General features: G+C 45.1%; 1 protein-coding gene across 3 annotated transcripts in view; it reads right to left on the bottom strand.

The window, feature by feature from the left end:
* LOC138467526 (zinc finger protein 84-like) overlaps positions 1-26,734 on the bottom strand; it is a 453,354-nt gene that overhangs the window by 63,276 nt on the left and 363,344 nt on the right. For all 3 annotated transcript variants that reach the window (XM_069607629.1, XM_069607631.1, XM_069607630.1), the window contains one exon: positions 10,915-10,998. In XM_069607629.1, coding sequence (XP_069463730.1) covers positions 10,915-10,998 — 84 coding nt within the window. The remainder of the gene's footprint in view (positions 1-10,914; positions 10,999-26,734) is intronic.

The following is a 26,734-nucleotide window of genomic DNA, read 5'->3' as shown; positions in this document are numbered from 1 at the left end:
TCCGTAGCATCATGTCCGCGGACATGTGGCGCTTTCACTGATTGGTTGTGGAACAGCATGAAGTGCGGCAGATTTCTTTGCTGCCCCCGCCATCTTTTGTTCATGTTTTGCTGTACACGGACATCGCCGGTAACACATACAAAACAAGACACCAATGCACTTGTTATAATTATGAAATACTGTTTCCGAAGGTAAGCTTTAATTAGGTTGGGATGGAATGTTGCAGCGGAAACTCAAAACGTGGTGTTTTCTTGCCACCAAATTCATACGGTAAAGTGGAAGTTGGTGCTCAATGTATGGCGACTAATGCCTGCGCCTGTGTTACAATGTTTTCAGATTAGTATTGAAGTCGGACTGGCATCCTACTTTTTTAAATCTGAGGCTGCCACCTGGAGTGTTTGATGGCAACAGTGGTACTGGAGGCGTATGGGAGTAGCGGTTCTCATGATTGGATGCTCATATGTTGTTGCAAAGTGAGAATGTATTTGCCTTCTGAGTGAAGGTCAGTTGATTTGGTTTTTTGGTTGCAAGCTCAGTAGGCCCACGCATCCAAGTCAATCTATAAGGTGCAAATGTTTTTTGACCTAGAGCGAAAGGGAAACTTCAAAAGCTATGCAAGGAATGAAAGCTTCGAAAAAAATACCATTTGATAAGGTTATGTTTTATATACGTTCATAAGGAACATGACATATCATTTCACGAAGATTCTTTGGTGCGAACACATTGCTGTCTGACTTGGCCAAAAACAATGGAGGCTGTCAACATCATGCAAGTTTAATTTTAACGACTCTACACCGACCCGTGTTTTAATTTTATATTACCAAAACACCAATTGTGACAATGTAACTGAAGTATTATTTTTTTGCGCAGTTGTCTTTTTCCTCCAATAACAGAGTGCAGATTGTCCGCGTTTGCAGGCTATGACCAGACTCATCCTTGTTGACCGTTATTTCTTCTTCTTTGAAATGTTATGCTTGCCCACATAGCTTTGTGTATCAGTTTGCACATTCTTTTGGTCTTGTGTTAAATCAAGACATGTACTTTTTTCTTGCTGGTCCATCCCTTTTGGCTTCATAACTGAATTACCATCTCACTGTGCAGTTGCCATTTTTTTAAACCTTACGGCGAGTGCTGATTATCAGCGTTTGTAGGCTGTCACTATATGTACCCATGGTCAACGCTAATATTTCCTTAAAATGTCATGTTTGTCTACTTCGATGTGTGTGCAACTTTCCACCATCTTTGTGTCTTTTTTGGAATTTTTTCCTAAAGGTTGTTTATTGACACAGATTTGCTCTTATGTTTTCCACCTAGCTACATCTTGCCATTCTGTGCGTGCCATGGTTTCCAGATGCCGAGTGACGGCTTCTTTCACCGTCCGATGCAACTGCTGGTGACTGGCTGCCTGTCCATTACAGTGTTCTTGTCATCAATGACATTTGTGATGTCATCTTTCATGTCCTGGGTGTTAGTGTTAGCAGTGCACAGTGGTGCGGCCAGTTATGGTTGCTTAGCCTACCATAACTGGCGGATTTAAGGGGTTTTTCAGTTTTACTTGGAACCATAATGTCACGTTGATAAAGTTTTTTTGGGTGAATTTCACAGGTTTTTAGTAGCGCAACTTAACCATAACGTCCCCTTAAAGTTTTATTTAGTGATATATATATATATATATATATATATAAAATAAAAAACATTACCCAATGTTGTAGAAGGATTCTAATGCACTCAGAAGGAGCGTATCTAGATGATAACAAGCTTGGTCTAGCCTGGTCAAATAGACATTCATGTATTGTATTATAGTGTGAAAAACATCATAAATTAAGAGGATATATTCAAGAATCCAAATAATCAGTGAAATTATACAAATCTTTGGTGTTAACATAATACATGAAAGCAAGAAATGGAAAACAAATATTATATTAAAACTAGTACAAAAATGAGTTAATTCTTTCAAATATTGAATTGGTTAAAAAAAGGGAGAAAGGAGAAAAAACTGAGTACAATCAATTAGTTTAAACATCTGATTTCCATATCTAATTAGGAAAGCAATACTTGGTTGGTAATAAAAACATTCAACTTGGTTGTTAATAAAAAGATTCAATAATTACTTCCTTATAGCTCATAGGTAGTTGTATATCATTAAGCTTGTGAAAAATATTTGTATTTTGTTGGTAGCACAACACTAATGTGGGATTCTATTTAGCCAAAACTCGTGAGGCAATGTGTCACTCTTATGGGCACAATATTTGAATTTTCATATGTAGGTCTGTCTACAAGGAAGTAAAACTCTTTGCTTCTCTACAGAACCCCTGTTTTGTGGTTGGGATTCAGTTTCACGTTTCAGCGTTGAGCCATCATGTTGACATAATAGAGCCTTCCTCGGGGCAGGTGGGCACACCCTATGGGGAAGCAGACAAGATAAATAATTGTACGTGAATGCTACTGCCAGTGGTACCTAGAAGTTATAACAACTGCCTGATATTAAGCTCATCCCTGGGTATAAACTTAATCATAATTTGTGAAAAATGGGGACTTCCAAAATTCAACTCTTCAATTCCTGAACGCTACGTCATCCGAGTACAGCACTCCTATGTTGTTAATGAATCCTGTGTGGATGGCAAAAGTAGAAGTAGTAAAAATATATTTGTACTTAGAGAGCTGGCTAGAAACTTAAAGAGCCGCTGGTCGACATTTGGAGCAACCCTAACAACGTGGTAGGGAAGATGAAGTGGAATACCTGATCTGGCACGTCAACATCTTAATTGTTATTAGTTTTCTGTCCTCTGGATGTCCTACTGCTGGTGAGTCCAGGAGACGACATCCAGTGTTTTCTGGGTTGAATACTAAAAGGAAACCAAGGTATGTATAAAAAAATAACCCTTATTCCGTGTAAGGGCAGATTGACTGTTATATGCAGAAGAAAAGATATAAAAAATATATACAAAAAATATATGTATAAAAAAGGCTAGCCTACTTTGAAGGCTACACAATGATGTCAGCATGTCAGTGTAATAGACTTCTATTTATTTGAGGTGCTTGCCTCAGATCGCGGGTGCGAAAGCCGTGGAGTCTTCAATATGCACTGCCAAGAGAACAGAAAAGGCGAGGTTGATCAGTTTGATCGCCTTATGTGGGACATACTTGTTTCCATGCGTCTTATCTAGCATGTCAGAGCATACCTTGGTGTCATCTGCATTGTAGCCATCTTCCCTACCATGTTAGGGTTGCTTCAAATGAATTGTGACCACTGGGGAAGTGGCAGATGGGCAGGAGGAAGTTTGGGAGGGCGTACGCCACTTTTTTTCAAGAGAATAAGGGCTCTGTTGCATCTTACCTCACCCTTTGGGAACCCTTTAAGTGTGTGAATTCAGGGAATATGTCTTGCCAAAGAAGCTGGGGTTCTCAGGGCTATAAGAGCAGAGCTGGCAGCCTGTGAAACTCGATTACGGGACCTGGAAACACAAGTGGGGTTCCTTACAGGTAATCGGAAGCTGGACAGATTCTGCGAGGAATTGGGGATGTTTAGAAACACAGCAGAGAGGGAAGTGAGATTCCTTAACAGGAACACGGCTGTACCACAGTATGGGGAGGGACAAAGGACATGCATTTTGCTAGCCCGACTGATTAGGACCGTCAAGGCCAGGTCACATATCACAGCAATTGAATCCCAGGCCGGGTGGCTACTGCAGACTGAAGAGTAGATAATGGGGGCACTGGTGGATTATTACAGGGCTTTGTATTCCTTTAGGACTAAAGTGAGCCAGTCGATGATTGATGAGTGTTTGGATCAGGGTGGTCTGTATTGGGTAGCGCAGCAAGAGGGTGAGCGACTGGGCAGGACGCTAAAGGAACAAGGGACCCATGAGGCCATCAAAGCAGCTGGCCCTGACGGACTTTTGGATAATTATTATAAAGCATATGCAAATATTCTTGTCCCTCACATGTTGCATATTCATCAACATGCAGAGCAAGATGACTCTTTGCCTGAATCAATGCGCAAAACGGTGTTACCTGCTACTAAAGCTTGGAAAGAGCCCAGAGAACTGCTCGTCCTACCGACTGATCTCCCTGATAAATATGGACAGTAACATTTTGGCCAGGGCACTGGCTAGTAGGCTTGCCCCGATAATGCCTAGATACGTACCGGCTGATCAGGCTGGTTTTATTCCTGGGAGGTCCACATCATATGGGCTTTGCAGAATATTTGGCCTCCTCTCGGTTTTGGAGCAGCAGTTCTCAGTAGTGACAGCCCTTCCCGACGGCGAGAAGGCATTTGACTCGATTGCGTTGCCTTTCCTCTTCTTTGTTCTGAGAGGCATGGGGATGAGAGGGATTTATAAGGATGGTCTCCTTGCTATATGAAGGCCCTGCGGCTGGCACAACTGCGGGTGAATGGTGGAATATCTGCCGGCATTGGGATGGGATGGGGGAAGCAGCAAGGGTGCCCGTTGTCTCCCCTACTATTCGTGCTCACTGTAGAGCCCCTAGTGCAACTAGTCCGCTCTAGGCACATAGAGGAATGCAACTGTTTGCGCATAAACTGGTGATTTTGCTTCATGCTGACAACTTGATTCTGTTCATTAAAGACCCTACAACAAACATAGCGGTGGTTATGAGGGATATTTTGGATTTTGGTCGCTTCTGTGAGGATGGCATGGTTGTCAGAAGTAAGAATACAACACAAGTAGTTCAAGTTTAAGGGTGTTTATTTAATAGTTTCAAAGGGTTGGAGAACTCCTATCTTGCCCTACTGCTAAAATGGGAGAAGTCTCGACCTCAAACAAAAAGAAAAGAAAGTCCTAGCCGGTCTAGTCAAATCAAAAAGGCCTAAAATGAATAAACGTATGTCCTGCCCTCAATCTAATACAAAAGTGACAAGGGATATGTAAGCTTTCAACAGAACAGGGTTGTGTTCTCAAAGAAAATAGAGTAGTCAGGTTTTCAATGGGAAATGCAAAAGAAATAAGTGTGTCTCAAAAGAAGTGTCAGTCTATCTGCACATGGTAATAGTAACTCCCTTCCCCACGATAATGGCATAGGGGCAGGCAGAACTCGTTGGTTGTGGGGCACACTTCAGCAAGTTAACACTTTGATCCAGCTTCCCAGTGTTGCAAGCTTCCCTAGCTTTGGCTCGTATCTCAAAGTTCCTTTAACTAACAGTTTGATTTACAGTTCCATGTGTTGCCCTCAGTCGGGGTCAAACCTAGTAAATCAATAGCACAGTATCTATCACAATGGCATCCCTCAGTCGGGTACACGCTTGCCTTGTTAATAGCACAGTTCATTTGCATGTAGGGTGTTCACCCTGGATGCCCCTCAGCCGGGCTCAGATCCCTTCAATCAGTCTCCCTCAGCCGGGCTCGGACCAATTTCAATGTACTTTAAGCTTCCCTCAGCTGGGTTCACAGTTCAGCATTATACCATTTGTCAAAGACTTTCGACTGTAGGAGGGGTTTGGTTTTACCCTCGTAGGACCATTTTGGCATCTTATGCCGGCCTCTACGAAGGCCTCCTGGTACTTGTAGTTTCTAATCCCTCAGTCGGGTTAACACTTGCAGTTCCATGGGTTATGGAGCCTTTCGGTTCACTCCGCTATTCATTTTGCTTCCGATTTGTTTCACAACCCCGAAATTGGGTTCTCTATTGGTAACAATGTCTCAGGTTTTCTCTCGCGGTTTCCAATGGCACACGCGCAGCCTTCAACCGCTACTGTATCTTCTACTCCTTAGCGCATGCCGGCCTCGCATCACGATTCACTCACGGTAGCGTAGGATATAGTTTATCAACTTTGTTCCCTTTTGAAGTCAGGGCTTTTTACACAGCACTGCTTGTTCTCCTTCCAACTTGCTCGTTTCCACCTGAAGGAGGTGCTGACTTAGCCTTCAATTTCTGCTGCGACCTTGCTTTGCAGTGGATAGCGCCACAGCCTTACTTTCAATAGCTGGCCTGCTCTGCCTCTAGGGTCACCACTGCTCCAAGGGGAATTCTTTCCTGACACTCTGCTCGCTTTGCTCAAAGTGTGCCTCTGAGCTCTGATTTTTATCCAGGTGGGGAGAGTTAACCATCTGCAGGTGTGGGTTCTGTGCCTGACTTGCCTGACTTGTTAGTGGGGAAGAGCCATGGCAAGTCACAAAAGGTAAAACTCCCATGGTCTGTCCTTTCTTTTCCTTTCTTTCCTTACCATAAAAGTGGGATTGTGATTATTGTGGGAGTGGTAGTGCTTTCCCAGAGGTGTAGAAAAATGATATAACTTGCTGTCAGAAAAAGAAGATTAGGTGTGTGGTTGTGAAAGGGGAGTACTTGGGTGGTCAACAGGGAAATAGGGATTCTGGGAGGTATAGTTTTCTAATTCAACTGGGTTAGGGTTTAAGTGGTGTGGATTTTGGGAAAAGTAGTTTCCTGGCGCAGGGTAAAAATTAAATCTGTTAGAAGGTGGGATTGCAAAATGATTGAACAGTGGTTCATTTCTATAATGAAAACAGGGATTATGGGAATTGTAGTTTGGTATAGAAATCATAGGAAAATCGTACAAATCCTTATCAGGAGAAAGGGGACAGGGCTGTTGTGGTGAAAGAGTGGAAGCAGCCTATAAAAGCTTAAGGGACTTCGTCCTCCTCACATTCTTCCCTGTGGTGATATATGATATGAAATGATATGATATATCATTTGTAATCTGCCTATACACAAGTGTTTCCACATCTGATCTGGGGTATTACCCCAAGCGTAACCCAGGGTTCTCCTACCAAGGTGATCCTCCCTCGCTCGCTTGTCCACCCCCAGAGTTGGGATCTGAGAGCACCAGCCCTACCCTGGCCACCTGAATAAGGGATTCTTGGGGTCTACTTGGGATAATGCTCTCAGTTTTCTCACCCTTCTCAGGGCTCAATATATACCCATCCAAATCAGTGCTGCTTCACTTGACCAAGGCAACAGAGGTTTCGGGAGGAGTTCAACTTCCAGTGGCACTCTCCCAGTGGATGCAAGGATTACATTCAAAACCCTCTGCATTGTCCACAAGGCTTTCTGGGGCCTGGGTCCAAAATACCTTCAGCTATCCCTCCGCAAATACCTCCCCCTCTCGAGCTCTTCCCTCCTCTACTCTAACTCCCTCAGGGTCAGTTGTTTTTCAAGGAAACAAGCTGGGGGTCGATCTCTGTCCTCGGCTGGGGCCTCCCTCTGGAACAGCCTCCCTGCCACTCTGAAACTTGAGGAGAACCATCTCCAGTTCCAGAAGCACCTCAAGACCTTCCTCTTTGCTTCTGCCTTCGCCCCGCCTCTTCCCTGTTGATCTGTGCTCTCTTGGCACCTGGCCTACCCTCTGCCTTCTGTGCCTAGGTACCTGCTCACCCTGCCACTCACCTGCACTGCCTGCAGGCCACCCCCTGCACTGGGGTCTGTATCTGTACCCATACAGCCCCCCCCTTTTTTCTTCCTGCACTTATCAGACATACCCTTGTCTGCTGCCTTAAATCCAGCACTTGTCACTTGCTGGCTGCACTACCACTGTTTGTTGCCTACATTATTTATTAATTTTATCATTTATCTGTTTTTCCTTTGTGCCGCAGTTTCCACCCCCCCTTCCATGCACTTTTCCCCTCTCCCTCTACCATGCAATTGCGCGTTCTCAATGTCACGTAGCCTAGTAAGATAGTTATTTTTGTTCTTCCTTGTTCCCCTCCCTTGACTTGTCGCGCTCTGATACACTTGTGTACGAGCGTGATACAAATAAAATATCAATATCACTCTGATCACACTCGATATCTCGGGGTGGTGGTAGCTAGATCTCGCGAAGTGCTTTACTGGGAGAACTATGGGGTGAGATTAGCACACGCCGAGGCAATTCTTGGGAGGTGGATGAACCTGCCTTCGTCCATATATGGTCGGATATCGTTAATTAAAATGGTAATTTTGCCCAGATTCCTTAATGTGCCCGTAGTGGTCCCTGTCAATTTCTTTAAATCACTGATGGTTCTAATATCGAAATTTATATGGCAAGGAAAGCAGGTGCGAGTGTGTTGGAGTAAGTTAGTGACTCCATTAGAAAGAGGGCACCTCGCTCTTCCCGATTTTGAAGCCTACTAAACAACAGCGCAAGCATCCTTTCCATCTCACTGGTATGACTTGATTCCAGACAGGGCGCACATCCAGATTGAGAGGTCGACAGTCGCTCCATTGCTGATGAGGGCAGTTATCCTTACTTCGCTGCAACATGGTCAAGCTCACCTGTAGAGTCTGGAAGCAGATGGAGGTTAAAGCAAGGTCCTGTACTCCCCGGCTCCTCCCCATCAAGCATGTACCAGGGATCCCACCAACAGGGGAGAAGGTTTTCACACAATGTATGGACAGCTTGGGCTTTGCTTGTTGGCGGGATATTTTCCCCTTTTCCCGAAAGGGCAGTTCCTGACATTGGAAGAATTCACGGCGAAGGGGGAGGTGTCGGCACTAGATATTTTCATGCATTTTAGATTACGTACCGGGTTAAAGGATAGGTTCACTGATTTTCCCTGGGAGGCGCCTAGTGCACCGGTCCTACATGAGGTGATCAGCTCAGGGATTCGGTCATAACTGGTTCTCTAAACTATATTCCTCAATAACTGACAAGGCAACAGAGTGGGCTGGGGATTACCGGGTTAAGTGGGAAGACGCTCTGGGTAGCCCCCTCTCGGATTTCTGGAGGTATTTCTGTATGCAGATGCAGAAGGTACCTATCAATAGCGGCTTTAAGCTGATACACTTCAACTTCCTGCACCAGTTTTACTTGACCCCAGTGGATATTCATAGGTCTTTCCCCGAAACAGCAGACTTGTGCCGGAGGTGCAGTGACTCCCCAGTTCAATTTTTACACCTAGCATGGTCCTGCCCTCGTATTCACTTGTTTTGGGTGCAAGTGTTCAATCTAGTCGGGGGAATTGCAGATGAGGAGGTAGCCCCATCTTCCATGATAGCGTTGTTGGGATGTGCATATGATCTACATAAACACGTCAGAAAGCTTTTGGGTTTGTTATTGCTGCTTGCCAAGTAGAGAGTGGCTTTGGTGTGTGGGGGAGGGGCTGCCCTCCTGCATATGAACAATGGAGGAATTACATATTATATTACTATGAAATGGAGTTGGACTATGGAGCTATCGTACACCCAGCCTCGAGGCTGAGGGACATTTGGGGTCCGTATGTTGCCTATTTATTATCGCTCAGCAGTGATGTATCCGAGGGATCAGATCATCGGTCGGCAACATAAGTCTGGTTCTAATTGTCTCCTTCTCCTTGGCTGTAAGCAACCTTATTTGTATTGTCAGGGGTGGGTAGTGTGTTGCCGTCTGTATTGTATCATTTGTTTATTTTGTGTTGTTTATGTAAAAAAATAATAAAGACTTATTACAAAAGAAACTGTGGTCAGTACAAATCATTATACACGATAGTGATTATGGCTGGCAAAATCTTCCTTCTATATTCAGGGATCAACCTGCTGATGGATCAACCTGCACTAGGGGGGCAGCACCCAGGAAGAAGGTGGAGCCAACCACTTGTTCCAGCTGTAGGATGCTGAGATCCAAGGGCAGCTGGCAGTACTCGGATTAACTTTACCAAAAGAAGAAATCAACCCTCCTGCTTAAAAGGAGAGGCCTGTTTTTATGGGGCATGGTTGCTCGCTGTATTGCATTTAGCAGAAGTCAGGCCTTCTTTGGAGGTTAGGCTGGGGCTTCCTTGTAGCATAGTCTATAAGTGGTACGATGCCCAGAGAAAATGGCTATGAGACAGAGTGGTTTACACCTTGATGAGTTACACATATCTGCATGAAAGCAACAAAAGCATGTTTGACCTAAGCAACCACATGTGTGAAGTAGAAAAGAACCTCCACATCATCAATACAACTACCCTATGGGGTCCTTAATTTAAGGTTTCAGGATTTCCATCTCAGATTCATCCATAGTGATACACACATTTTTCATACACCCTGCAAGACATGCGAAGACTGTGACGGCAGGACATATGTGCACAAATGCAAACCATGTCACAGACGCACACACTTTGACAGTCAATGGCACATAGCCACACACCCAAACTGAATGGAGACATACAGTGGCAAACAAATTACAATCAGCCACCAGGCAGATTGACAGGTCTATAGACATGAATGGTGAAAGTACATGATGACAGGCGCATCCAGAATGATAGGACACTCACAGTGACAAGCACACACACTTCAGGCTTTAGCTAGCACACCTTTGTGCAGAATATCCAGGATGAAATGAATATCAATATATCACAGCAAAGTTGAATTCTATCTATAATATCACATTTTCATACAGTGCTGAGGGTTCGTCCCGCTTGAAAAGTATTGGTATTGCTCAGTTTAATTAGAATAATTCCATCAACCCTGGAAAGATTAAAGGCAGAGTTGGCTCTGCTAGTATTTGAAGTTGTGCTATTCAGGCCCTTAATCAGGGTATTAGAATACTGAGCAATCATACTGGCTGTTTTGGGTAAGAAAGTTTGGGCACAATTCCCACAAATAATTTCCTAGTATCGTTTTTTTCAAGCAGTGTTTTCACAGCAGACTTTTTAACTATACAATGCTTCGTTATCGTTAAGCTTCATTGCTAGGGTGCACTACCCAAGTAAAACTTTACGCCTATTTTATTTTTGCCTACAGTTCTCTCTGCAGCACTGCGTTTGGTCATTTTTCAACTCTGGGGCAAGCCTTTGCTTATTCTGCCCTTGGATGAAATACTGATGCTTCCAGCATCAGCAGGGCCACTGGTTCGCCATGTGAAGTTTCAAAAAAGCTCTGATGCCAACTCCCCTCTCTCACAAGCTCTGTTGAAGAAAGAAATTCAACTGCACATCTGAAGCAGCGAATCAAACAAATTACAAATCGATTTGCTGTATTCTAATATTAATAATGAGAATTAACCTGTGGCGTGAACAATGCTGCTTTCTGGTCCATCAGCATCTTCTGTGAAACTTGTCGCCGGCTCAGTGTTGGAAAAAGGTAATGCTGTTGGACAATAATCAAACACAGGTACATTTTAAATAGATGTGGTGTGTTTACTGGATGATTGATTAAAATGTACACCAACATAACTTCTCGTTGCAAAGATTCAGCCTTCAAACAACATACACTACCTGCATGTACATGAAAGAATAATAGTGCTGTTCATGCTCCACCAAAAATACAAATGGAGAGGTGGGCAAACATTACTCCAGCATTACTCCAGCATGGGGGACCCACAAGGCAAAAAGGTGTGTTTGAGCCGTCTTTTCATGCATAAAGACACCTATAACACATTCCGGGTAGGGATGCCAAGGCAAGATCGGCCCGTGGGTGAGGACCAGTAAGCAGTAAGTTGTGGGTTGTTCAGAGGAGGAGCAGGTGGCAGTCCAAGAGACCAATAGTAGTAGCAGTATTGGTAGTAGAACTGTGGACATAGGAGTGAAGAGGGGGGGAGTAGTAGGAGAGAGGGAGTAGTAAGGAGCAACCTCAGAGGGTGAAGGTAGGTCATAGAGGAAGACATTGGAGGGACAGAGAAGGAAGACACAGGAGAGAGACAAAGCAGGTGGAGTTGGAGGGAGTAGAGTAGCAAGAGGAGACTGTAATCATCAAGAGGCATATGGAGAGGAACATCAGGATGACAATAGATTGGGGCTTCAGTGTCTTGAAGTTACAAAACCCACAATCCCTTAGAACTAACATTTAGATAGTGTAGACCATATCAACGAAGTTCCTAAGGAAGGTTAGCTGTAGAAGGCAGAAGCATTTAGTCCCCCCCCGATAGAAAGACAGAAACTAAATAGTAGGGGGAAACAAGCAGTAGATAGTAACCTCTCTGTTATTAAAGTCATCTGTGACATGTCATACTCTTTAATCTACTTTGCAAGGTGTTAAAGAAGGGAATTGCAGTGGTTTTTATACAAGGCATTTAAAAAGGCAGGTAAGTGATAAAACCTTTTGGAGTACTAGAATCTGGTGAAGTTTCACTTTAAATATTAGGCAGATTACATCAATACCATAGTTCAGCTGAGTGAGTGTTTGTACCTTAATATTGTTAATTACATTGTTGTGGTAGACTTTAATTTTTGTTAGAGTAAATGTAACAAAAATGTCAGTGTTTTTTTCAATTTTATTTCAGTATTGTGGAAGTATGGCGTTTAGTGCAGAAGTGTATGTCATATGAGAATATGGTGTATGAGTGTATTAGGTATGAGCATACAGCATATAGCCTATATGTCTGGTATATGGATGAGCATGAGTGTATGGGGTATGTTGTGCGAGTGTTCAGAGTATGTCTGTATGCTGTATGTGTTTGCTGTGGACAGTGTGTTTGGTATGTGAGCGTGTGGCATATGAGTGTCAGGATTACAGTGTATTGGTGTATGGCATATGAGTGTGTGGTGTGTGAGCAGGTAATATGTGCATGGGGTATGTTTTTATGTTGGATGGAATAGGAGCATGTGATGTGCCTGTCGCAAATGCTTAAACACTCCCACTCTCAGAGACAGGTCAAATGTTTTCCCTCTAAGAACAATATTCATAAACATCTGAACAGCTGAACATTCTCTTGAGGCTAGATCTATCAATAGCATCTTTAGGAATTGCTTGAGATCCCAAAAATCCCTTAAACTACAGAATGATGGAGAAGATATGCTAAAGATGGTTTTCCTCAATAACTTGTGCAACATCTGGTCTCCAATTAATAAGAAATCAATACAGGGCCAGGAGACGATTATACAGGAACAGATATGGGTCGAGCACTTTAGTAATATCTATGGTCCATCTGAGATCAGAGAACATAAGATCACTCGTACCACTGATGATCAAGTGAGTACTCCCTGGAGGACATTAGAACCATAATAATTAAATCACCAGCATCACGGCCGGCAGGTCCTAATGGCCTCTCTAATGAGATCTTAAAATCCAACCCTGTACTGTGGGCCAGGATATTAAAAGCCTTGTTTGATAACATAATAAAAACTGGAACAATCCTGGATTCTTGGAGGAGTTCAGTGATTGTTCCCATTTACAAGCGTGGTGATTGTTTGGCGGCTGCAAACTACCACCCAATATCCTTATTGGATGCGGATGGTAAAGTCTTTGTGGGGCTGGTTCTCAGAGATTTGGAAAAACAGGCAAAAGATAAACATATCATTTCCAAATTCCAAACGGTATTTCGGAGAGGCTTGTCCACGGCACTCAATTTGGTTCTTAGTTGTATGAGCACAGGGAGTAATGTTAAAGGGGGTAGAACACTGTTTGGGGCCTGGGTGGATTTATCCCAGGCCTTTGATACGACAAACAGAGATCGTCTCTGGGACAACTGAAGAGTTGGGGGCTCCCAGATAATCTTCTGGCCATCGTGATAGAACTCCACCATAATTCTAACCTGCGCGTGAGACAATCCAGATCTGGCGATCTATCACAGGTGATTAAAGATAAAGAGAGCAGTCCGCCAGGGTTGCCTGGTGGCTCCATTCTTATTCAATCTTTATTTGTGGGATTTGTTTCGATGCTTCCTAGCCTTGGTCCTGGCGAGACCGGAGATCGGAGACACAAGAGTCTCCTGGCTAGCTTATGCTGACGATATCGTTATTCTGGATTACACACAAATCGGCCTACAAAGGTTGGCGGATGCCTTGGGTGAGTATGCCAGATTAAATGGTTTTAAAATTAACCCAGAAAAATCCAGAATAATGATCTCTAAGCATCCACAGGCAAAGACCAAAGTATTCACCTGGAAAACTGATAATCAAGAAATTCCATTAGTAAAGGAATGGGCTCTGTGATCAGTGCTTGGCTTACAAAATTGAAATTAAACAACATCTTAGATATCGAAATAGTGAAGGTAGGCTTGCACATGATCACAATTTATAGGAAATACTGTACATTTTCTATCCTTCCCATCATAAAATACTATCTGAAGGTGGTCCCGACTCTACTCTTCGGCTTAGAATGCAATATTTGAAGCTTTGAAATTAATTGGGAAAGAGTTGAGGCCAAACTTTGGAAAAGAGTTTTGAATATTCCAAATTCAGTTCCCATGGCCCTGATTCGCTTCGAGCTGGGGTTGACATCTTGCTTATCTTGGATGGAATGGCGATGGGCCTTGCTTTTTTAGACACATTTTGGACCCCCAAGTAGATTCTTTGTATGAAGACGTTTCCATCGAATTGATTAAAGGGAATAATACATTTCTCCAAATTCTTAAATTTAGATGTCTTGACATCCTTGCCAAATGAAACTAGAATCAAGAAACTCTGATTTACAATCTGTTGAAATCCATGGAATGTATGAAAAAATGGGATTGGATCAGAACAACTGACAGGATGAGAGCAGCCAAACTCTCAGAATCTTTCAATTAATGATAAGCCAAGATCTTACTTACCCATTTACTTAAAAAAATGCCCAGATTCTAAAGTTAGAGCAAACTTATTTAAATTAAACATCTTGCCTAGTGTGGAAATTCTGCAAATTCGAGGCAGTGTTGCCTATCCGAATGACATTTGTCAGGAGTGTGAGACGAATTCAAAGCAATCTACTGAACATCTTCTGCTGATATGCCCAGGGACAAGGGAATTAAGGTGGGACAGATTGAAAAGATTTGTTCATAAAGTGGAATTTTTAGAATCTGAAGTATCCTGGGAAAGAATTGTATCAGGAAATTAGGTTTTTCGCATGGCAGAGATTGTAAAGATCCTGAATGTTTTAAATCTGGTAGATCAAGCTGCAAGAGTATGCTAAGATTGAACTGTGAAATGTTTAATATGCTTTTTATCTCTTCATTTGTTTTATGATGTATTGTCTTCTTTCTCTTTTTTCTTTTTACTTTTCCTTTGATTCGTTAAATTGGTAATCTGCATAACATTGATCTTGTACATTTTTATTCATATTTTAAATTGACATGCATATGCTCTTTATATATTTTGTAATATGTGTAAAAAGTCGATATTTCATTTTTGCTAAATCACAATAACAAAAAGAAAACATGTTTTTACTAAGATCTCTCTCTCTCTCCCCCTCTCTCCCTTCCCCTCTCCTTCACTCACTCCCTAACACATGCATCCCTAAACCCCAGGTTAGTAAATCCTGATTATCGACCCCTACTGTCTAGGTTCCAGCTTTCACTGGGGTGAAGACTAAAGGCAGTTTGCATTTTCTATGTAAACTCTCTCAGGGACCTCCCAGACTGTTCTTACTCCATCCAGTGGGTAATAATTTCAAAGAGGTAGCGGAATGTGCCTGGCAGGCACTCTACTCAACTCAGTATGGGTCATTCCGACTCTTGCGGTAGGGGATTAATGACACCGGTAAGGATGCCGGTGCTGTTAACCCCCTACCGCCCTATTACGAGGTCCCTTAGCGGGTCCCACCAGAGCCGGCTGGTTTTACCAGCCGCCCTTAGCGGGACCCGTTAAGGGACCATGGAGCTAATAACGGGCCCGCAATTTGCGGGCCCGTTATTTGTTCCTTCCACATTCCCATTGAGCCATATGGGGGCTCAAATGGGAATGGTTTTCGAAATGGGGACTTACTGGGTCCGCATAGGTCGGAATGTCCCGGTAAGTCCCCATTCCAACACCATGCACCCGGACCCGAGTTTGGAGGCAGCCATGGTGCTAAGAGCACCATGGCTGCCTCCAAACTCTGAATGACCCCCCCAGTATCTTTTCTATCACACCCATGTATTTCTCTCACTAACTGATATTCTTCTCTTGCTACTCCCCTCCTAACTCCCTCCACCTCTCTCACTCTTTCCAGTCCTTGCATCTTCCTCCTGTAGCCCCCAAATGTCTTACTCCTTCTAAGCTTCACTTCCACCCTGTGCGGTTACTACGTTCCGCACAACTGCTTTCTCCTATCGACACTGCTACTCCCTCTTCCACTCTTACTACAACTCCACCCCACATCCTACTCAGACACCATCCTTTCACTTTCACTCCCTACACATCCTCACTCAATTACTCCGGTTACTCTTCCACGCACAAAACAGTACCCCTTGCAGACACTAGCCAATGCCTCACCTACTAGTCCATTCTCCAGCTGATCTGTTGCACTGCCACCTCTTCCCCCGGACAACCTTCCTTAGGTTGCTTTTAACCCCTCCCTGTGTACTGGTTGAGCCGCATTCCCCAACCAATCTGGCCCTCTCTCTCCTGCCCTAGAGGGCTTATATATAGGATAAGCTTTAGAATGCCTCACAAGCCCCAACCCTCTCTTTGCACAGGGTAATGGTGCCTGAACTGTGTCCCAGTTCATGATTGGGGGCCTGGCCAAGCTGCTCTCAAGGTAAGTTCATTTTGGTGGGGTTGATGTTCCTGAAAGGCTAGGAGATCTGCACTGGTTCCCTTCCTGGGTGGGAAATGGCTGCCATGCGGTGTATGGCTTCAGAAAGCTGTGTAGGAACTCCAGTTTCTCATTCAGATTTGTATCTATCACCAGCGGCTTGTCACTTGCCACTTGCATAGGACACCTCATGGTTGTGCTGGTATCCAGTTTGCTTTGTGCTGGACTCTCCCTGGCAAAACAACCAAATGCAGTGATGTGGTATGCTGACCTTTTCTCTTCTTGCTGGTATTCTTCTCCCACCATTGGGGTATTTCTGAAAAAAGTAGAACACACTAGCCCAGCACTTGGGAGGCATGGGGTGATGCAAATTAGTACTTCAGATGAACATGCTAGCACTTGGGGGGCAAGGAGGCAGGAATGGGGCCCCGCTCAACTGCCACCATCCTCCTCTGGGGTATGACTGGCTCTACGTTTCTCCCTGATCGGATTCCCACCCCGGGCTGAGAGGGGTTCCCATTCCCTCTTCAAACGGTGAATGGTACTGACCGTGTCACATACAGCATATACATTTATGGCATAGCAGTGTCATATGAGTGTTTGGTATGTAAGCATGAGGCATAGTAGTGACTTTGGTATAAGTGACAAGTGCAGTGTGCTTGTATGCCACGTCAATATATTTAATGTCAGTGTATGGCATAAGAGTGTATGATTTAAGTGTGTGGAGTCAGAGAGCCTGGCTTCAGAGCGTGGCATCATAGAGAGTGGCACCAAAGAGCAGGGCCTAAAAGAGCATGGCCGCCTAAGAGAGAGTAATGTAAAAAGCATGGCTAACGCGCGCATGGCATAAGTGCATGTGGTGTACAAGTGCATGGTGTGAGCAGGTTTGTGGTATAAAAGGCATGTGCCATATGAGCATGTGGGTGCCATAAGAGCATGTGGCAGAAACGTGTGGCATAAAAGTACATGAGTATGTGCATGTGGTCTAAGAGGTTGGGGCACAAAAGCATGTGACATAAGAGCATGTGGAGTAAGAGTATGTGTCACAGGTGGGTGTCTCGTAGGTGTGTCTCATAAGATCATGTCTAACAAGATTACATGGTACTAGGCCATGTGGCATAAGAGCATGTGGTGCAATGGTGTATGAGTGCTTGGTGTGTAACTTTCTAGAATGTGAGAGTATGGAGAAAAGTCACATGAAATGCACATGTTCTATATGCCTCCTCTACATATGAAACCTCACATTAAAGTGAGGTTTGATTTTAAAATGATTTTTTTTACATATATGATGGGTAAGAGGTTTACAGATCATACATGTACACAATGTACATCTGCTATACTTCTCGTATGCATATGCGACTCATATGCATATGCTTATGTCCACAGACTTGTCCGTCCTAAAACTAAGCCAGCCAAAAGTGGAGTGGCCAATGGAACTCACTCCCCCCGCATCTGAGAGCAGAACAATCCTACTGGGCTTTCCGAAAAGCTCTGAAAATGTGGCTCTTCACCTAGCGCCCGAGGCACTTTACCCTCTGTTTCTTCTTTTCTCACTTCATTCTTCTTCAAAATGCAAAAGTACCTAGATGTAACAGCGCCTCAATGCCCTTGGGTTATGTGTGCTTAATAAATGTATGAAATGTACATCTCCTATACGTACATGCACAATTTGTAGAGAATATGCACATTCATTCCATGCATGTCTTATGCGCCTCCTATACATATACAAACTTGACTTAGAGTGCTGTCTAACATTGATGTGATGGTTGTACATGTTGGAGGTGTGTCCGAATTTTACATTGTATACGTGTACGCAACTTACATTTCCTATACGTCTCCTATGCAAATGAAAACTCACATCACAATCAGTCCTGACTTTGATGTGAGTTTTCAGATGTACATTAGTGTACATAGTCTACACTTGCAAATGTACATCTCCTACACATATGTGTACAGTTCGTATGAAAGAGGCACATTTATTCTGCGCATCTGTGATATGTATATACACACACATCTTAAACTTTAATATCTCACAATTGGCGAGCTCGATTTACAAAATGTGTATTCCATGCGCCAACTCCTTATAAGATATAGATGCAGGCTAAAAAGCTTGAAAATCGAAGCAACCAATTTTAAGATATTTTGGCCAAAATTATGTTTAATTTGCCTATTGGAAAATCCCATGTTAACAGCTGATTAAAACAGCATTTTGTTAAAAAAAATATGAAGCCATCCAAGAAAAATTCTGAAATGTTCCATGTAGGGGCATTTGCCAAAATGTGCTGTATAAATTTGTTCAGACTTTTTCACATAATGGTTCAAAAGTTATTTAGAAATGTTATTTTCTGGGGGGCACCTGCATCTGTGGTGGACGCGTGCAGCCTGGAGTTGTGGGAAGAGGAGCAGGGACCCCGGCGTGCACTCCTGTGGGCTAGAGGAGACCTGGGTGGCGGAAGACTTGCAGCGGCAGAGAGGCGCTGGCGATTCAGCACCAGGTAAAAACCCATGTTGGGCCTGGGCCGCAGCTTCGGGGTATGAGAAGCGGCGTGAGCCATCCCAGCGAGTAGGGGCGAGCAAGGCTGGCATACCATCTGATGCAGGCGAGGCAGCGTACTGCTGCCACTCGAGGCAGTCATTGTGATAGCAGCCACCTGCTAAGGTGGAGCGCCACAGAGGTGAGTGGACTGATGGGGCGTCAAGTGGGTACCTGTGATCATGCAGTGATGTGCCTGCTTTGTCCGCCGCAGCAAGGTGCAGTTTCTGCTCCATTTCAATTTTTTGACCCTGCCAGGAATAGAGAGCTAGAAGGTTCCTGTATGGTGGCACTGCAATGCAAGGAGGCTGGGCAATGTTTGGCGTAGCCCTGAACTGTTGAAGTGCTAAACATGGCGGGCTAACGTGGAGTAAGGAGGAGAGCACCAACATTGGGGTTATAATTCATCCTGGACACTGGGGGCTGTTGGCGTGGTGCTCGTGTCCAATATTGGTGCAGCCTCACTCATGAGGAGGGAGGAGCATTGCACCAACCGGCGAGGGAATAGGGTGATCCAAGTGCCCTTTCTGTTGGCCTTAGTGGTGGTGCGGCCTGGTTGATTGCAGGCCCCTGCGGAGAGCACGCTTGCAGGCCGAGTAGGTCCTGGTGGTTCTGCGGAATGTGGGAAGGGTTCAGTGGTGCCCTGCTGGCCAAGTCCTTGAGGGCATCATATTGCTCGAGGATTATCCCACGAAGTTGGAGGTGCATCACTGAGAAGCCCTGGACGGAGTTTGTTACATTGTTACACCGGATGGCGAAGGCGACTAAAAAGCAGGGCTGCCTGCAATTTACACAGAGGGAAGGCCTAGCGCTGCATAAGGGCACCATGGCCTCTCCTATGTCAGGGGAGGATGTTGTGGAGTATTGCCGGGGTCACTTAGCGGCGCACAGTCCGCGAGAACGGTCAGCCAACCCAAGCTCAGCTTGTTTCTAGCCGAAATGAAGAATAGCACTGCAGCAGTGAACACGAAATTGGACAGCATGTAGTATAAAATGGACATAATGCAAGAAAGGATAGACAAGAAGAGTAGCTGTCTTCGTGAATCGGAGTACAGAGTAGGAGTGCTGGAAGATACTAGTAATGAAGTAACAGAGGCCATTCACGGCCTGCAAAGGGAAATGAAGGAAATCCGGGAGAAGAACAAAGACTTAGAAGTGCGATCCAGATGGAAAAACCTTAGGGTGGTGGGGATACCGGGGTCAGTCTCGACACACAATATGGAACAATTTATGGAAGCATTTGTCAAGGAGGTGCTGCAGGATCCCCTCTTTCTCCACAATTCATTGTGGAAAGAGCACATCGTATATCAGGCCAGGTCCGGAAGCCGGGCCAAAATCCCTGCACGGTTATTATGAGACTGTTGAACTACAGTGACTAGGATGTAATTATATGCAGGGCTTGTGAACTGGGGGGGGATCTGTACTACAAAGAGGCAAGGATATCTTTCTTTCCAGATTTCACTCCATCTGTGCAAAAAGCAAGGTGGCAAAGCATATGTTGCACGAAAAGCAAAGACAGTATGCAATGTTGTACCCTTCAAAACTGAGAGCTTTCAAAACAATAATCTTTTTCACAAACCCAGCAGAGATTCTTGCATTTGTTGAATCCCTGTGTTTGCCTTGTTGGGGATGGGATGTGTCCGCAGGTGGGGCCCTCCAGTTGATGTTTAAGGCACATTTTTGATGGGTGGCTGAGCACGATGTTGCATAGCTGGGAACGGCTGATTTTGGGCTTATAAGTAGATGATTACTGTAATGAAATAGGCTATTTGCTACTCATAGTGTTTAAGTGGGCCCTCTCCCCCAAGGGGAGGAGCTGACGAGGGTCGAGTGGGCTAGGTTGCTGGGTCCAGCGCCCCCGGGTAGAAGCCTGCCATTCAGGAGTTGTGGGGGGAAGAAGTTGGAGGGGGGGTATGTCCCTGCTTGGTGGGTATGGGCAATGTGGGTGGGGAGAGCGGGTGAGGGTGCTGGGTGGCGAGGAGAGTTGGGAGTTACAAGGGTATGGGGGAGGGTGAAGGAGTTGGGGGAGTTGTGGGTGCGTTTTTCTTTAAAAACTGCTTCATGTCATTTGATGGTGGGGAGATGCAGCACACAAGTTCAGAGACTACGGGAGGCATGTCAGAATGTAACATTATAAATTGGAATGTGCATGGTTTGAATAACCAGCATAAGAAAGGTAGTCACTATTTTGAGCGCCACAGCGCCAAAGTGTTTATGCTACAGGAGACTCACTTGGTTGGAGCGGCTAACGAAGGGATGGCCAAAACCTGGGGTTCCAACAAATACTACACATTGTATGCTAATTACTCTGCAGGGTTTATGAGATTGCTTTATAAATCTTTACGTTTCCAGCTGCTGGAGAAAGTGATTGACCCAAGGGGTAGATGTGTTATTGTGTCTGGGAGCTGGGCTCATTCTTTGGTGACATTTGTTAATATCTATAATTATAGCCGGTCAATTGGCACAGCGAGTAGAGCGCTCGCTTTGACATCTGTGCAGAGCCTGCTGACGCAGGTTCGAATCCCGGCGGGGCCAAACTCAGCCTTTCATCCTTCCGAGGTCGATAAATGAGCACCACACACCGTGGGTAATAATAAGCAGCGCTCAGATACCTGAGGGTTCGTAGCGCTATATAAATGCTAAATTATTATTATTATTATTATTATTATTATTATTATTATTTATCTACGGGCCAAATGTAGAGGATCCACTTTTTTTGAATCCCTGCTCTCCAGGTGCTTTAAGTATATACACAATAATATTGTTTGCGTCAGCGATTTTAATGTCACGCTGCGAACGCAGCTGGACAGGTAGGTAGGGTAATGCCCGCCAGTCCTCACAGGCAGCGGACCGCCGGGTATGCAAGAGCATGCTGATGTTAGGTCTGGTGGATGGAAGGCATGTGCTGCATCCAGAGTGAAAGAGTTTTCTTATTATTCGTCAGTCCATGGTACATCGTCTAGGCTGGATTACGTGTTGGCCAGTCCATATCTGACGAGAATGACAAAGGATTGTGTGCTACTACCAAGAACGCTATCAGATCATTCTCCGGTTCTGTGCTCTCTGGAAATGGGGCGGGAATTGGTAGCCAGACCCCAATGGAGGTCTAAGGTGTCGGCCTTGGAGGATGTGTTCTGAAGTGAGGTGGTGGTTGATGTGCGCTCATACTTTGACAATGTGGGCTCTGTAGGATCGATGCCCTGCGTCTTGGAGGCCTTTAAAGTGGTACTGCGTGGGAGATGTATGTCCCTGGAGATTGGCATTTGGAAAACAATCAGGAGACGGTTATCGAGTTTGGAGGGGGAACTTAAGTCTGTTGAGTCCACCCTGGAGGGTGCCGGTGATGCAAGTGCAAGGGATGAATTGAGAACAAAACTGGATTGTTTTAATGACTTAGCTGAGAGGGAGGTTATATATTTGGCATGTCCAGTGATAGCACGACGCTATGGCAAAGCGGGACGCCATGGGCGTCTCCTAGCAGCTATGTTAAGCCAGGAAACGGGTACCCTGGACATTGCAGCAATTCGAACATCGGATGTGAGGGTGGTGGCGGACTCTGCCGCGATTTTGGGCACATTTGCATAATATTCTGAAGAGATATATGCGTCTAAGGGATCTATGGCGGTGAGCGAAATGGTTTAATATCTGGAAACAGTTGAGATGCTCAGATTAGACCTGGAGGCATGCCTGGTGCTAGGTAAACCGATTAAGGAGGAGGAGATTCTAGCAGCGATACAGGCTCTCCCTTCGGCTAAGGCGTCATGGTCTGACAGGATAGTCGTGGGATTCTATAAGGAAATGGAACCGGTGGTGGCTAAATATATGGTGGGTGTGTGGGAGGAGCCATTGGAGTCGGGCCAGCTACCCCCTTTGATGCAGGAGGCAGTGGCTGTTCTATTGTTGGAGGGTAAAGACCCCCTGGATTGTGTATTGCACCGTCCGATCTCTCTTCTGAATTTGTATACCAAGTTCTTTGCCAAGGTACTGGAAGATAGGTTGCTCCCATTTGTGTCAAGAGTTTTTTCTTTTATTTTTGGCTTAGATTGACCTAAGGGTACAGGCTGTAACAGCTCTATTGGATATGGAAAAGGCTTTCGATTCGGTTGAGTGGGGCTATTTGTTCGAGGTGTGAGAGTCGTGGGTCTCCCGAAATATTCCTTTCTGCCATGAGGCTATTGTACTTAGGAGAGTCAGCTAGGATCGGCTTGTTTGGGAAGCATTCAGATTTGTTCACCCAGGGAAGGGGTATACAGAAGGGATGCCTGCTTTCCCTGCTTCTTTTTGCCCTTGCTATAGAGCCCTGCAAGGAAGGCATGGTATCGCAGTAAGATAGACACAAGTGACCACGGTTCAAGGGTGTTTACTGAACTTTTACAAGTGGTGAAAAACGCATATTTAAACCTACAGATGGGAGCAAGCTACGACCATCAAATATAATAATGCAGTCTTATTGGAGTTTTGTCAAAAGAAAAGGGCCTATACTAAAAAAGAAAACTATTGCCAATCCTTACTGCTACTTTACAAATAGTGGGGGAGGGGGGTGATGTTCATGAAATAGAAAGTAGTGTTCACAAAATGATAATTCAGGATCTTTGGGCCGTTGGCCTCCCTTCCCCACGTTTTCAGCACGGGGCAAGGCATGTTTACTCGAGCCAAGCACACACTCTGGCTTCTTCGTCACAAGGATACAGTTCTAATTCCAGTACCAGGGCCTTCTGTACCCAAGTCTCTTTTCTCATCAAAGTCTCTTACTTCAGAAGACCGGATGTTCAAAACAAAAACAGCAAGTTCTTCACTTCTTACAATTATGCGATTCGGGTGTCTCACCCTGGATCCCTTCAGCTGGGCTCAGATCCCTTTTTAGATACTATGGATACCAGTCTTCTGGGCTCAGATTCCTTCTTAGATATTGCGGATCCCCCTCTACCGGGCTTGCAACCTTAGTTCAAACATAAGCTGATTTTGTATCGGTTTCTTCGACTCACCGGCTGTGCTGCTTCTACCTGTGCAGCTTTCTTGCAGGAGCCAAGGACAGTACCGCGGCGGCAATCACTCCACCCAGCCTGGGTTATCGACACGGAAGCGTCCGCATACTTTTGATGCACGGCGTAAGTTTGTTCAGCTTCAGTTCCCGGTCTTGGGCTTCTCACTTTCCAAGGCTTGTTAAAGTAACGGTTTCTAGAGGTCAAGGGTACTTTCCTCCTTACAACCCTCTCCGGTCTTGCCGCCTTTCTCCTTGTGTTAAATTGCCACCTGGGACCTGATGCTTCCTTGTGTGCATTTCCTTGCTCAGAGTGTGCTTTCGTGCCCCGCCTTTTATCCACGTGGGGAAGTGTAATGGGAGTCAGGTGTGTGTAATGATTAGTAATTGCCTGATCTTACCTGACCAGGGTGTTGGGACATGTCATGTATATAGCTTAGGTGTTAGTCCGTTGTCGCTCATGATGAACAGTCAGTGAGAAAGTGTTTGTTTCGGGAAAGGGGCACGGGGGGGTTGAGCATCCAGGTATCCTACCGGGTAGGATGAGGAAAAGGTGTTACAGGAAAGGGATACTGCTTCTCACCCTTTGGTATCCCATTTCCACTCCCCAAAGACCCCTCATCCAGGTGATCCTCCCACACTGGTCCACCCCCAGGAACTGGATCCAATAGCGATGGCCATGTCCTGGCCACCTGGATGACAGATCCCCGGGACTAGAGGGTGAGACACCTTCAGGTTTCTCACAGCCCCTACTGGCTAGGTTGCAGAGGTTTCATATTAATCGTGGGCTGGCAATGGGAGGGGTGAGAGAATTGGTATAGTTATATGCAGATGACACGATATTATATTTTAAGGATCCTGAGGCGAACCTGCATATCCTGGCGCAGGTCGTCGTGGAATTTGGACGGTATTTGGGCCTACGGGTCAAGCCTATTCTGTTTCCTCTAAATAAGGTGGCAGCGAGACTTGAGGAATTGGGAGGTTTTAGGTGGGAACAGACTTCTATTAAATATTTGGGTGTGAAAGTTAGTAGGAACCACTGGTCTCTTTTGGCAGACAATCATGTATTGTATCTGGAGGTCTTGAGAAACAAGGTAAATAAGTGGTGCACGCTGCCCTTGTCTATACTGGGGGGGTTGCTATTGCCAAGATGGTGGTGATTCCCAAAATACTGTACATGTTTCAGAATTTCACGGTGTGGCTGGGTGTATCCTTTTTTAAATGAATTGAGACAGTTGATGGTGAAGTTGACGTGGCATCCCAAGCCCCCTCGGATTACCTGGAAAACCCTTGTTCGCCAGTGGGTTCAGGGTGTATATGTGCGCTTGATATGGAGTTATACTTTCTGGCTACGCACTTACATTTTGCCTCATACTGGATGCCAGGCTCTCTGTGGTACCCTCATGTGCATATTGAGAAGTGCTCTGTGCAACCATATGTTATACAGGGGGTACTGGTGTCAAGGAAAATGTGCGATAGGTGCAAGTTTGACCAAGTTGCTTGCACGGTGCATGCTTGTAAGAGGGTCCTAGGAAGGTGAGAATGTAGGCATTCCATTTGATCCAGGGGGCTTCATCTCTGGAGGATTGAGTGCCTTGGCCCAATGTGTGATGGGGCACTGGAGCATGAGTGGAAGTGGGCAGGAATAGGTAAAATTGTGGATTTATACCCGGAAGGGATGTTTGTGACACAGCAGGTGTTTGTGGCTAAAATGTGTGGTGGTCTGCACAGGAGACTTCAGTTCTTCCATATGAGAGATGTGCTTAAACCATGGTCCCTCTTCATTTCCCAACACTTCCCCCTTCAGTATTAAACCATGGTCCCTCTTCATTTCCCAACACTTCCCCCTTCAGTATCTCCTTAATTCATCTGCTGCTAGACGCTTGGTTTCATCCATCTATGGGTTGATCCAATGAGACTCCCCAAAAGAGCAGATGAAATGTAGGGGTAGGTGGGAGAACGATGCGGGGTAGGTGGGAGAACGATGCTGGGGTTCCAATTACTGCTAGGCAGTGGGCATTGTTGTGTTCAGGATTCCATAGTGGGGCGTTCAATACGGACTTCCAACTGATACAGTTTAAAGCTCTTCATAGAGTTTACTTGACACCTGCTCGCCATGCCCGGTTTGACCCATCTAAGAGTGACAATTGCCCGAGATACCAGGCACCAGCTGCAGACACACCTCATGTTATGGTCATGCCTGCAGGTGGCGGAGTATTGGAGGGGGTGACGGATATTCTTACGGCAATGCTACACTATGAAGTTCCTTCAGAGCTAATGTGCTGTATGTTTGGCTGATTCCCCGGGGCCACGGGTCAGAGGTTGCTGGCTACGAGCATGACAGTGACCAGGAAATGTATATTATTGCGGTGGACTAGCCGATATCCCCAATAAACCAATATGTGGATAGACAGTCTGATCAGACTGAGTGAACTCGATAAGGAGTATGTGCTTTTCAGTGGCTCAGGGTCAAAGCCAAAGGACATATGGGGCCCTCTTGTGACGTACCTATTGGCACAGTGTCCAGCCAATTCAGCAGAGGCCCTGCCGCTCTAGGGGCTGTTGGTATAATGTTAGGGATTGTTGCTTTATTCAGGAGCATATGCTGGTCTGCAACAGTTCCTGCTATAGTGCTATGTATAATAGTACTGTATCAACCAATGCATTATGCTGTCAATGTTTGTGACGTGAATCTACTTTAATAAACAAAGTTTAAAAAAATAAAATATTTTCTGAAATGTCAAAGACAAATTTAGACTACTGCATGCTTTTGGGCAATGGCATAACATATAACAGTGTGGTTTGCAGATGCCTGCGTCTGTGACTAAGCTTGTCGCACTCTAATATACACCCAGGGAGGGCTTATCCTTCAAAGAACTCAACGGGACCGATTCATTTGTACCACCAATTCATGACCCTCAGTCCAGCCTCCTTCCAAAGTA

Source organism: Ambystoma mexicanum, chromosome 4q (assembly GCF_040938575.1).
Source record: "Ambystoma mexicanum isolate Mex_15411 chromosome 4q, UKY_AmexF1_1, whole genome shotgun sequence".
Taxonomy (NCBI): domain Eukaryota; kingdom Metazoa; phylum Chordata; class Amphibia; order Caudata; family Ambystomatidae; genus Ambystoma; species Ambystoma mexicanum.
The sequence above is the reverse complement of the archived record's forward strand: the minus strand, read 5'-3'. Positions and strand labels throughout refer to the sequence as shown.